The sequence below is a fragment of the Sardina pilchardus genome, chromosome 8 (genome assembly GCF_963854185.1).
Source record: "Sardina pilchardus chromosome 8, fSarPil1.1, whole genome shotgun sequence".
Classification (NCBI taxonomy): domain Eukaryota; kingdom Metazoa; phylum Chordata; class Actinopteri; order Clupeiformes; family Clupeidae; genus Sardina; species Sardina pilchardus.
Genome location: NC_085001.1, coordinates 19,652,206 through 19,665,613, shown reverse-complemented (window position 1 = coordinate 19,665,613; position 13,408 = coordinate 19,652,206). Strand labels below are relative to the sequence as shown.

The following is a 13,408-nucleotide window of genomic DNA, read 5'->3' as shown; positions in this document are numbered from 1 at the left end:
TTGGCAATCATAAAACAGATGGTCAAAGGTGTAACGTTTATAGACATTAAAGGCGTGGTCACAAATGCCACATTCACTAATTCAATGGCATGATAATGTGGTCAAACGTTGCAAAAAGGTTCTTATTTTTCTTAATCGGTCATGGGTGTGTTTTGAGCATCCTTTAAACCAATGACAATGACATCATTCATCATGCAAGCAGCACAACTTCAAACAGTGCATTCGTAGGTTATTTGATAGTCAGCAGCACATTTGAAGGGATCTACTTCCACACAAGACCATTATGCACTTGTTTAACTCAACTTCAACATGGTCTCATAGTCAAGACAAAACAGTTAATTACTCTCACTATTGACTGACATGGGGTTATGAAAACAGCCTGAAAAAAACAACACTTGCCAATAATGTTGGAATGACTTAATACAAATCCTAAAGATGTTTAACCTGCAGATGCTGCTTACATTTCGTGTCAGTTGTGGTTTAGACCAGGTTTGCAACTATTTTCAGAGGGTGTTATAAAATAGCAATGTTTGGATTATGCCCCAGACCACACTTTGCCACTTTAGGCCTACTGCTAATTACCACACCACATCCCTCCACAAAGTTTAATAAAGGTGGAATGCATGGCATGGCACAAAATTCACCACTGGCTGGCTGGCACATTGCACATGGCATGCGTTGCGCTCCCTGCTTGGTTGAAGTAATGTTCAAAAGATTTTTGTTGTGCTTACCACTGAACTCATGCAAAAAACTATGATTTACAGAGCTCCATGGTTGACATTCAACATGGTTCAATTTGACCGCACAAGAGCGCTAAGCGCCAAAATAGCGCTTGCTCTGCGCTTTCCTCTACACAGCGACAGACCAGTTCTTGGACTTCTTGCGCATGCAAACCATTGAAAGTAATGAGTTTCATAGCAAATGCCACGTACAATGTGATGGGGCGTTTAGATAAGAATAAGCTTTGCGCCGCGATCTGCGCCACTTTACCCTGCGTTTCTGATCGCCAAATAGTCCTTTGCAGGCTACGAAGTCCGCCAACCCCCCTATTTTTGTCAATCTGCACTGTTCAAAGAGAAATAGTCTCAGTGATTCTTGACAAGGTATACCACCCTAGAATTACACATGTGATAGCATTACATTTGGGAATGCAACTTTTCTGTATAGCCTATGTAAACCTGACTTTATCCAATGTTAAGATTTACTTGAAATGTAGACTGTAGACATATTTATTTTGTATTAATACATCATTTATATATGTTTACATAATATTTCAGAATATATACAAAAAATATATTTAGGCTACATCACAGGCTATTAGTAGGCCTAATTAGATTTCTAGGATATTCACTAAAATATCACTGCATCATAGCCTAGGCCTACACTATAATAGGCCCACTACCAATGCAGTGATATCACTTATTTTCGAAGGGTAGCCTGTAGGCTACTTTGCCAAAAATCACGATGACCTCAGATGGTACCAACCATCCCCTCTGGTTCAAGAACTAACACTCGACTCATCACTGACCAGAATTCCCCAAAAAATCCTCTCTGAGGCGGGCATATCGCCCTGAGAATCTATCTATTTGCATAACGATATCAAGAAGTGCAAATATCTTACAGTCTAGGAGACCAAGGAAAATGAAAAGCGTTGGCTACTTTTGGAGATAAGGAGAAGAAGGAAAGGGATTGGGACTCTCAGGATCCGTGAGTTTTGGGGAGATCCCCCCTTTCTCACTTTCATTTCGTTTTCAGTTTTCTGCTGAACTGTTGATGACTAGAGCGTGGAAGTGGTCCGTGTAGTCTAACAAAGTCCATTTGAGATTGAGCTCTATGCATATTTAATATGATGAATGATACATGCTGGTTAGCTGACAGGTACTCAGAACCTTTGCTGCAGCCGATTTGGGATCACATGCGCGAGAAACAGGTATTATTCCAATCACCTCTGTTGACGGCTTGTATCGCGCTTTCTGTCCACGTCCTTTTTTGCGTGCCTTACTTGGCGCTTGATTTACTCGGAGACCGTGTCCGATGGATTCATCACTACAGGATCAAGAATAAGATTTACGAACCATTTGACCTACGGATATGGCTGGATTGTCTTGGAAGAATTGTCGTCAAGTACCTGACTGGTGTTCTGCCATCTATTGCACTTTTTCTAAGCCTCCGAGAAACTGATTTACCTGAGAAGGCGCCGTCTTGCTTCCTCGCTCTTGCAGAAATACTACTATGTCTACTCATGTTTGACACTTTTTTCTACGTGTGGCATTTGATAATTCACAGGTAAGACTCTTTGAAGCCATTCCTCGAGCTAAGCTGTTGGTCCCTTCATAAGTTATCATTGGCAAAATGCGTGCATGTGTTTGTCAACAGGTGATGGACTGTCCCAAAAAGTGTCGAAACTGCCGTTTTTGAGTATAGTGCAGTATGCAGGAATACAGTAGGCTTTGGACGTAATTACTGAACTTTACTGCTGACGTGCATCTTGGACATAAAACTGCATTGTAGACAGTGATATGAAACAACTGGCTAAAGTGTATTATATTTAAAGGTATATTTAGGGATTTTGTTGGAAGTCAGGTTTGTTTGAGTCATGCAGGCTATATGGGTGATTCTCCAACTATAGTAGCCTACTTTTTCTGCCCTTGACAGATATTTTTTTAAAAAAGAAAGAAAAAAAAAACATGTCAACTTTTTTTTCAGACTTACTACATGTTTAGGGGAACCTATATATTGGAGATATACGTAGGCTAAATACGAGAAATACTGCGAGTATGTTTATTGCATTTCATTTCTGAACCACTCATAATTCATTCTGACAGAAAAATGTCTGGATTTGTACAATTTCATTAGGTGTAGGCTAATTAGAGATTATTTAATGCTATCTCTAAAATGTAACACCAACTGGCTATAGTCAAACATGATATTAGAGAAAAATCACATCTGTCTCAATTGAAGTGACAGGTTGGCTCGACAAGGATATGTCCCTTGTCATTTCCACAACCACAAATATGGTTAGTACTTTATAATACACACAATTCATCATCTATTAAGCATTTGTTAACTATCAGTTAATGGTTTGTTCCTCATTAGTAATTCATTGCTCATGCATAATTTATCATCAGTTAAGCATTTGTGCACAAAGTTATTATTGGTTTGTTCATAGAGAATAAGCCTATTTCTAAGATATGTATAAGTTTTTGCTAATACTTAACAGATTGTGCAATAACATTTTGTTAATGAAGTACTATATCATTATTTTACAGTTGTTACATATGCACTAATGATAGGATGTGAATAGATATTTTATAAACTACTTCCAAATACTATGATTAACTCAGGAGTTACAAGTGGTTAGTTAATGATATTTTGTGACCTCATCTAAAGTGAGGACTTTTTATGCCTAGCTACACATTTGCAAATGAGTTGTAAATACTACATTCACATTCATTCATTAAGCTGACAATTATATCCAGAGCAACATACACTTGTCAATTAAATTAAACACAACAGCAAGAGCTGGGAATCGAACCCCCAACAGGCTACAGAATAATAGCCCTGCTCCTTAACCACTACACTACCTCTGCTATTATGTAGAAGTAAATGGGATTTTGTTTTACTTCTTTTAAGAGAACTACTTTCCTGTTATGCGTATGACATTGATACAATAGTTAGAGAGTTATACTGTAGTATACAAGTAATTGACTGACGTATACTGAAGTTAAGTTAACCTAGTAAAGACATTGTCACTTTACTCTGGTGTATATTGATTGTTTGTTGTGAAGTCTAGAACACAACATCCGCTCATTTAAAAACACATAAAACTATGCAAGAGTGTCTACTACACACTGTTAAGCATGTTAATAAATGCTGTGTTCTTAATTTTAAAGCATAAGTCCTACATTAACTCTCATCTGTAAATCATGCGTATACACAATTATAAATGTTTGTTCATAGTAAACATGCGCATCTATTTTATATTTGTGAATTACAGTTACAATAGCAATGGGTAGAGGTAGTGTAGTGGAGAAGGCTGGCATGCTGTAAGCCCTAGAGTTGGAGGTTCAATCCCTGGGTGCCACCTTTGTGGCCTTGCTCTTTAATTTCATTGATAGTGTCTCTTTGGATGAAAGTGTTTGCTAAATGAATAAATGCAAATGTAACCTTTATAACTCATTTGTAAATGTATAGTAAGGCATATACAGTCATCACTTTAGATGAGCTCACACATATCATTAACTAACCACTTGTAACTCCTGAGTTAATCATGAATTACAGTGTGAGAATTAACATAGGAGTAATACTTTACAAATGATGATCAAAACATTTACTAATAGTTTGCAACTGGTTCTTAATAGGGAAATGATTTCATTTATAAAGGGTTGTTTCATTATTTATAAAGTATAAACCATGTATTTACAAACATTGTTTTTATTTACTATGAACAAACCATTCATTACTTTGTGAACAAATGCTTTACTGATGATGAATTAAACATGAACAATAAATTACTAATGATGAACAAACCATTAACTAATAGGTAGCAAATGCTTAATAAATGATGAATTGTGTGTAGTTATTATAAAGTGTTACCCAAATATGTTTTGGTCATTCAATTGACAAAATGGTTATCAATTTACAATTTGGAAAGATACACGTGTGATGTGTATCCTAACATATTCTTAAACTACAAAAATGTTGAAAACACATGTTTTATTTTCAGTTGTGGAAACGACAATTTCTTTCACAATGTCTGCATGGAACAAATGTCAAAAATGTAAAAATATATATATATTTCATGAAAATCAGCACAGCCAACATCAGGGCAGGTATCTACTGTAGGCATACTGGGGAAACAAATTATGCCAGTAATATTTAAATTAAAAAGGTTTCATTTTCTGAAAATGTCCAGGTCCAAAAAGTGCCATAGTTGGAGAATCACCCATACTGTATTTAAATTTGTTAGCAGACACTTTCGTGCAAACACTACCGTTCCAAAGTTTGGGGTCACACTTTCATTCATCAAATGGGTTGCAAAATAAATATAACAGTCAAGACATTGACGAGGTTAGAAATAATGATTTTTTTATTTGAAATAATAATTTTGTTCTTCAATTTTTGCTTTCATCAAAGAGTTCTCCATTTGCAGTAATTACAGCAGACCTTTGGCTTAGCTGTCAATTGGTTGACGTAATCCGAAAAAAATTCACCCCACGCTTTCTGAACCACCTCCCACAAGTTGGGTTACCTTGATGGGCACTCACCTACCTCACCTTGATGGGCACTCACCTATCTCATCTACCTCACCTTGATGGGCACTCACCTACCATGGCATGGTGTTGCAAAATGGAGTGATGGCCTTCTTCATTCAAAATCCCTTTTACCTTGTACAAATCTCCCACTTAAGCACCAAAACAGCCCCAGACCATCACGTTACCTCCATCATGCTTGACTTGACAGATGGCGTCAGGCACTCTACTAGCATCTTTTCATTTGTTCTGTGTCTCACGAATGTTCTTCTGTGTGATCCAAACACCTCAAAATTTGTCTGTCTATACGTGTTTCCAATCTTCCTCTGCTCTGTCCAAGGTCTTCTTTTGGCCATCTTAATCTTTTCCTTTAATTGGCCACTCTCAAACATGGCTTTTTCTTTGCCACTCTGCCTAGAATGGTAAATGGACTGCATTCATGTACCACTGTTATCAGCTTCTGTGAGCACCCAAAGTGCTTTACATATAATGCCTCACATTCCCCCACCGATGGCGGAGGCTGCCATGCAAGGCGCCAACCCTCTCATCGGGAGCACTGGTGTCTTGCTCAAGGACACTTCGACAGGGTCAGGAGGAGTTGGGCTCGAGCCAGCAATCTTCCAGTTACTGGATGACTCACATCCTGAGCCACTGCCACCCTAGAAGGCTAGCAACCCGGAGTCGCCTCTTCACTGTGGACGTTGAGGCGGCGTTTTGTGGGTACCATTTAATGCTACCAGCTACCAGTCGAGGGCCTGTGAGGCATCCTCTTGCTTATTGTGCTCCGTGGCCTCCCACTTCCCACACCGTTATTGGAAATATTCATTTTCTTGATAATATATAGCCTGCATTTCTCAGAACAAGAGTAGACTGTTGAGTTTCAGAAGAAAGGACTTTTTTTTGTTGTCAATTTTGACTTTTTGAGAGTATATTCAAACCCACAATACTGATGCTCCATATACTCAGCCAGCTCACAAGAAGGCCAGTTGTATAGATTCTCTAATCAGCACAACAGTTCTCAGCTGTGTTAAGCTGGGCATACACTGTGCGATTTTTTCAGACGCAGTATTCAGCTGCTGCTCATACTGTACGAGTGAATTCGCAGGGGCAGCTCACAATTCCTGTTCTCACACTACACGATCCGATGGTCGGATGCGATCTGACTGCTCACACTGTACGTCCATATCCAACTCGTCGGACTCTTTTATCTGGAACTTTATCAGCTGTGCTGCCATGCGGCTCCGTGTTGTCTACTTGCTTTCAGTGTTGCCAGGTCACGTGAGGAGAAATAAGCAGCAGGTCTCTGAAAATAAGCCATAATAAAGACACAACCCCAAAAAGTTATAGCATCCCCTCCCTGAACCCCTTCTGGGATGGTCATAGAGGAGCCTACAGTTAGCCTACAGTGTAGAGTCGACGCAGCTATAGGTTCAAAATGCCCTCTGTCTAGGCTCCGTGTAGGCGCTGCATGCAACCAGCAACTTCACACAAAATCAAGCCCAAGTCACTTAAAATAAGCAGACTATGGCAACACCGTTTGTTTTGTTGTCCGTATCTGTGTTTGCGCATGTGTAGTGTGACAGGTTGAGGTAAAACGGCTAGTTGCACTGCTTCAACAGTGCGATAGACTCACGAGGGGCGACCAGGATTTCAAACAGGTTTGATATTCTCCCGATCGATCGGAAGGTGGTCGGGAGGTGGTCGTGAGGTGGTAATCGTTTCTCGTTACCCCATGTATACTACACGATGCGAGACGCACGACTGAGCCAAAATTCGGCCCGATCCCCAAAATGGTCGCACGACTCAAAAATCGTGGCAAAATGGGCCAAAAATCGCACAGTGTATGCCCAGCTTTAGTTTTGGCTCCGCCAAGAGAAAACATAACCGCCTCCTGGATCCAGACGGTGATACGGATCACTACGTCGATCATACGTTTCTGCCTTGGGTCATATCAGACCTTCCCTGAAAATGTCATCGTAATCCATCCATAACTTTTTGAGTTATCTTGCGAACAAACAGACAGACAACAAACAAACAAACAAACAAGCAGAGAGACAAACAAACCCAGATGAAAACATAACCTCCTTGGCAGAGGTAATCAGCCGTTTCTCTAGCTAGAATAGTCATTTACCACATTAACAATGTCTATGCATTTGTGATTCATTTAGTGTTATCTTCATTAAAAAAACATCTCTGCTTTTCTTTCACAAACAAGGACATTTCTAAGTGTCTCCAAACGTTTGAACTGTAGTGTACATTATATTATAACCAAGGACTAAACGAAACACAACAGAGAGTTAGCTTACAGTACCCCTACCTTCAGATTCCCAGAGAAATTCCATGCAGGGTTTATTTTTTGTTTGGGGGACAGATTGCCCCTAGTTTGTTTGTTTCCCGTTTTTGCATGGGCTGCCTACAGAGATATTTTTTAGTGTACTCATGGAATGGGCAGTTAGTGGTCATGAGGAGATGATTGCTTAATGTGATGTGTAAAAAAAAAAAGTATAGGCTTGAAATGACTGACTGCACCTTTAAGTCGTGTTCTTTATGATTAGGCTGCTCATGTCAATAGACTGTCAAGTGGAAGAGCTGCTGTTGTATAAAGCTGTTGCAATAGCTCTCTGACTTTAAGGTTTAATAGACTTAATAGACTTAAACTACTGATATTAGTTGTGCATGTTTATGAATGTTGCTATGGTTAATGGAACAGACGTGCAAGGTCTCACTCCGCTCCCTGTTTATACATGGCAGGGTTCCGTGGCTGTTCCAGAAGGTCCACCGCACACATCACCTGAACCACAGCATGTTTGCCCTGGCGGCTCAGGATGCAAGTATAGCCGAGTTAGTCTCTCTCCAGATCCTGGCGCTGGGCAGTGCCGCGCTGGTGAGCTGCCATCCTCTGAGTGAGGTCCTCTTTCACCTCCTCAACACCTACCTTGCCATCGACGACCATTGTGGTTATGACATGCCATGGGCACTCCCCCACCTCCTCCCGTTTTTTAGTGGCGCACGGTATCACCAGGCCCATCACCAGCGGTACAAAGGTAACTACGCCCCATACTTCAGACACTGGGACTGGATTTTTGGGACAGCACTGACGAAAGACACTATGGGACAGCAACATGAGGCTAATGTTCTCAAACATGATGGAGAGTTGCATCCCAGTATCACGTCCTACTTGTTTCCACGCATGGACCCATGAGATATGGCGGGGACCAGAGTTTTTGTTATAGAGATAAAGGACATGGTTTGGTACTCAACCACTTATCCTGGGGGGGAAAGCAGGTGGATATAAACTAACCACTGACTCCAGGAAAGGGCAGTGTGTCTATGAGTGCAATTTGCTGTTGCAAGTTACTCTAACAGCAAGAACAAATTTCTGTGGTTACCAGAGACAATGTAACAGAAAGAAACAATGTCACTTTGGCACAAGGTTACCTGTGGATTTGGGGGAAATGTCTAATTATGATGACTTCTGTATTCACTGTGTAGCTTAATACATGGTGTTTTTTCCAAATGTTATTACTGTACATGTTCATCATCTTGCCTGAGGAACTAGCAAAATACTCCCAAATAATCAGTCATTGAATGATTAACTGTGACCTTTGCAATTTAGTTGCATTAGGCTGGATCAAGTTATGGTTTCAAATAAAAATCCAAGAATGTTTCATCCCTAAATGGTACACTGGTCCATTCCAGGAAGTGAATGGCTTTATGTTGAGCCGACTTTCTGTTGACCCTCACAGACTGGACCGTATTATATGCAGGGATGCAAACAATTTATTAACAATCATTATTATTGATATGATGTTGCTTTTGCACATGTGACAAATCAGTCAGTGAAAACATGCACATCAGTGGACTGCTTTACTTAAAATTGCAAACTGTTACAATTATTTCATTGCATTAGCCTACTCAGCATTGCAAGATGCTTGCATGAGCAATGCTTCCCAAAACAACAGTAATTATATGGATGCCATTTAGAAGTTATTCCATTAAGATTGAATACAATATTGTTTCTGCCAACAATTCCTTTTAATATTTCAGAATGTTTAACACATTTCGATTCAATGCTATATTGGGGTCTGTTGTCGATAGAAAATGATAGATTTTGGTTAGCTTTCATTGATTCAAAAATGGCAAGTATTACAGGTGGAATTATAGGCCAAATACTGAACATTGACCGTGGAATCAGATCAGAAACAACCGTTTTTTCTCTTGTCCACCCTAAAACCACCTGTCACTATAGCTGATTTATAATGTAACATGGTTTAAACTCATATGTTGCTGTAGAAGTGACTTCTGCTACTGTGAAAGGAAACTAGCCTACTTGGAATATTCTGTAGGCCTGCTGTTGCTTTTATGAGAACACTTTAACTGACTGATCAAGCCTTCATTAGGCTATTGAATGGCTTAAAAGTGCTAAATGATGTGGTTCTACGCAGTTGTCATCTAAATGCAGTGTTTTGTAAAGCATTTCATGTTCATGTTGTGGTCACTCAAGGCCTATGTCTTGAGTAATCGCTGTCCCTTTAGTTTACATGTCTGGGATTTTACATTACATTTTAACTCCATGCTGTTTTTTATTGATGGACAGGACTGTCTTTGATTCAGAGTTTTCCTAAAAATGGTCAGGAGGGACAGTTATATAGTGAGACAGTAAGAACAAGTATACACATGCTGTATAGATTTCAATGAAAGTAAGCAGAATATTCTACACATTCCTTTGTCTAAAACTCTAACCCAAATACTATCTAACTTTAAAACAAAATTAATTATATCTGATACATTTTTATATCTTTAATGTTTTTTATGGTTTTGAAGAGAACTGTTTTTTGTTACAAATAAATGTACCATAAATGTATCTGAAAAACGTATGTTTGGTTTATTCACCCCTTTAAAGTGTACTGTATTGGAGTAACAAAGAACTACAAAAAAATGTAGGCTACCTGCCATGGCTGCCAAACGTTGATTGTATTTGGTTATACAGCTGTTGTTGACGCCAGTTTGGCCAGAGAACATCTGCAAAGGGAGATTATGATCTTCAGCTAAAAAAGCAGAAAGGCGATTGTGTTTTTTTTTTTTTTTTTTTTTTTAAAAACAGAATGCTATGAGGTAAGTGGCTGAAGCACCACAAGCGCCACAAGTGCACCCATGGCAAGGTGGGTAAAAGCACGTCACAAGGCTTATCTTCACTTTCATTAATCCCCGTCAGTTCATCAGTTGATACAAAAAATCACTATCTTACACCCTCTAAAAATCATTATGCCACTGACCATCGAAAGGCACATACTGTACTGTATAAAGCATAGCACTGTCACGAGATGTAAGCAGCAACTCCTCTGCAGGAGAGATATCCTTAGTATTTGTATTCACTATTCAGTCATTCGGTGGGGTATGTGTTGCTTTTTTCAGGCTTTGTTTTCAATGGTAATAACCCCTTGTCAGTCAATAGTGAAAGTAACAAACTGTTAAACTGTTTTGTCATTGATTATGTGATCATGATAAAGTTAGTAGATGCATGTAGGCTCTACTCTGGTAGTCACAAACAGGTTTTAGGAAAAGTTTAGTGGAATCCCTGTTCCATATGGTCTGGCATACAGGATTCCTTCAATTGCACCTCTGACTATCAACATACCAATGTGCTATTTGAAGTTGCTTGCTGCTAGTGGGAATGACAAATGTAATTCTCATTGGTTTAAAGTATATTAAAATAGTGAATATGGACTGGCCACGCCTTTAACCTTATCTATAAACTTTGCGCCTCTGACCATCCGTATCTGATTGACAAGATAGGGCCCATAATATCATGTAAAACCACCCACATACTGTAGCAACATTTGTCCTACCTCTGGCCCACCTTGCCTCAGGGTAGTGTGGGTGTTGGCCCACTTCTGGTCCCCGGCCCAAAAATGGCCCAATCACTGGTAACTGAGCTACCTCTGAAGCAGGTACGAGCAGGTACCAAAAATCGTAACGGGTCACACCTTCAACCCTCAGTGGAAAAGTTCCCAATCAGGGTAGAGTCATACCGTGCCGAACCGTATACTGGTACGAAAATGTTCAGTGGAAAAGGGGTATTTGAATTTGCTCTGGCCCAGGTCTGGCCCACACACTGTGAAATGACTGTCATGCATTCTGTTGGCCCAGGTCTGGCCCACACCCACACACTATATAACTGTATATCAGTGAGTGTTGGCTGAAGGTCGGCTGGGCACTTGGGTCACTTTCAGTTACACCACCAGTTTTTTTCACTTTTGTGTAAATCAGTGAGAATCATCTATGCTAAGGTAAGGTCTGCTGTTGTTGGAGACTTGATTTGATTGGTTCATACTCAGAGTGATTCATGTGACAAGCCAAAGCTAGTAAGCCATTATGTTTTGAACAGTGGGTTCAAAACATACTTCCCCCAATAAGAAAACCTCCGGTTCGACTCCTGGGCATACAGTGCTGTGCTGTGTGCAGCTTGATTAGGCGCTTCCCTGTAGAGCACTTGAAGAGTTGCAAGAACCACATGCTACACATATAGTGAGGGACCTTTCAGACCCTGGAATTCTTTTACTTTATTTCAAGGGGCTCTGCAGAACCACTCCCTGTAGTCTGTGCTGAATTTAGCTGAATACTGCTGAGTAGAAGTGTCTCGTGGTTGTGCTGGTTAATAGGTTATTTACTGTATCACACTTTAACTCAAAGCGAATGGGAGATAATAGGAAGGATTAGTAATTTGGAGTCCATTTTCTTTACTAATTCCTAACACCAAAGATTGAGTCACTTGCAAAACTGGGAAGCACAATGAGAAGGGAACCATATTGAAATCGGTGTATTTGCTGAGGTAAACATATATATATCATGTCACATATGGAAAGAGAATTTTGTGCACACTCACCGCAGTTTTTTTGATTGGCCAAGACGTTAGAGTCTTCCCTTGTGCCACTGAGAGGACATGCTGTATCGTACATCTTGTCTCACAGTTGACTTCACGCATTGTGTCCGCTCTAAATGAAGCCAGATGTGCATCATGATAAAACAATGGTAATGCAGGTTTAACACATGCAGGTTTATTTTATAGCTGCAAAACTGCGTCTTTCTGACATCCAATCACAGATCCAGCTCCAGGAGCTCAGTTTACACAATTCATTTGGCAAATACAGTACATTTATCCAGAGCGACTCATAGCATTATGATAACATTTAAACATTTTAACATTTAAGCTGCAGAGCTACAGTTGCAACATTAGAATAACATTTAAGCCGCAGTTGCAACATTAGAATAACATTTAAAGGTACAGTGCAGACTCAGAGGAGACTATAATTACCACTGCATCTGTTGATACTACTACTGGAGGATATGAGTCCCCACATAAGTACTAGGCAAGGTATGGTAGGAGGATAGTTTGATACACAATGACATGTTAACAGTCTTACTTCTTTTTCTGTGGGTGGGGGGGGGGGACTTTAATTGACTTTAATTGACTTTGATTGACTTTGATTGACTTTGATTGACTTTGATTGACTTTGATTGACTATTTAATTTAGGACAGTGAAGTGAGTGACAGGAGGCGAGTGGAAGAGAGAGATGCGGTGGGATTGGGACATGACCCGGGCCGGACTCAAACTCGGGTCCCCATGGGCATGTGTACCCAGATGTGGTATGGGCACTAAAGCCACAGCTCCCCCACAGCTTTCCCAGGGTTAGTCACTTCTCAAAACATTCCTGTATTTGATTATCTTATTTTTTATTATTTATTTACTTTTGTGCTGAGATTAGAAATCAGAAGCATATGCACTTGATGCAAAATGCTAAAACAGTTACCGATTAAAGTAAAGGCAGCTTTCATATATTTACAAATATCGTCTAGATAGACGGACACTGGTTCCAAGCTGAGTGCCCTTCTGGCACACTCCTTCATTCTGGCTGAACTTTCCCAGGAAATGAAATTGGTTATTAGTTGTGTTGTTGAGTCATCTGAGGCCCATATATCCCAACTCTAAGCACTCTTGGCAGTCAACACGTAGCCTACATCTGTTTACAATCTCAAGCCTTTGCTTCACGGCGGGTTTGTTCCCTTGCTACGTCTCAGAATTGGGTCTTCGACTAGACACACGCTTCATGGGATGGACTCGACTGGACTGTGGTGTGGTGTGGTGTGATGTGGT

General features: G+C 40.1%; 1 protein-coding gene across 1 annotated transcript; it reads left to right on the top strand.

Moving 5' to 3' along the window:
- Positions 1 to 1,784: 1,784 nt before the first annotated feature.
- Positions 1,785 to 10,103, top strand: ch25hl3 (cholesterol 25-hydroxylase like 3). The gene is made up of 2 exons (XM_062543137.1): positions 1,785 to 2,286; positions 8,004 to 10,103. Exons 1-2 carry the CDS (start codon positions 1,847 to 1,849, stop codon positions 8,452 to 8,454), a joined length of 891 nt encoding a protein of 296 aa, XP_062399121.1. The 5' UTR covers positions 1,785 to 1,846; the 3' UTR covers positions 8,455 to 10,103.
- Positions 10,104 to 13,408: the final 3,305 nt, after the last annotated feature.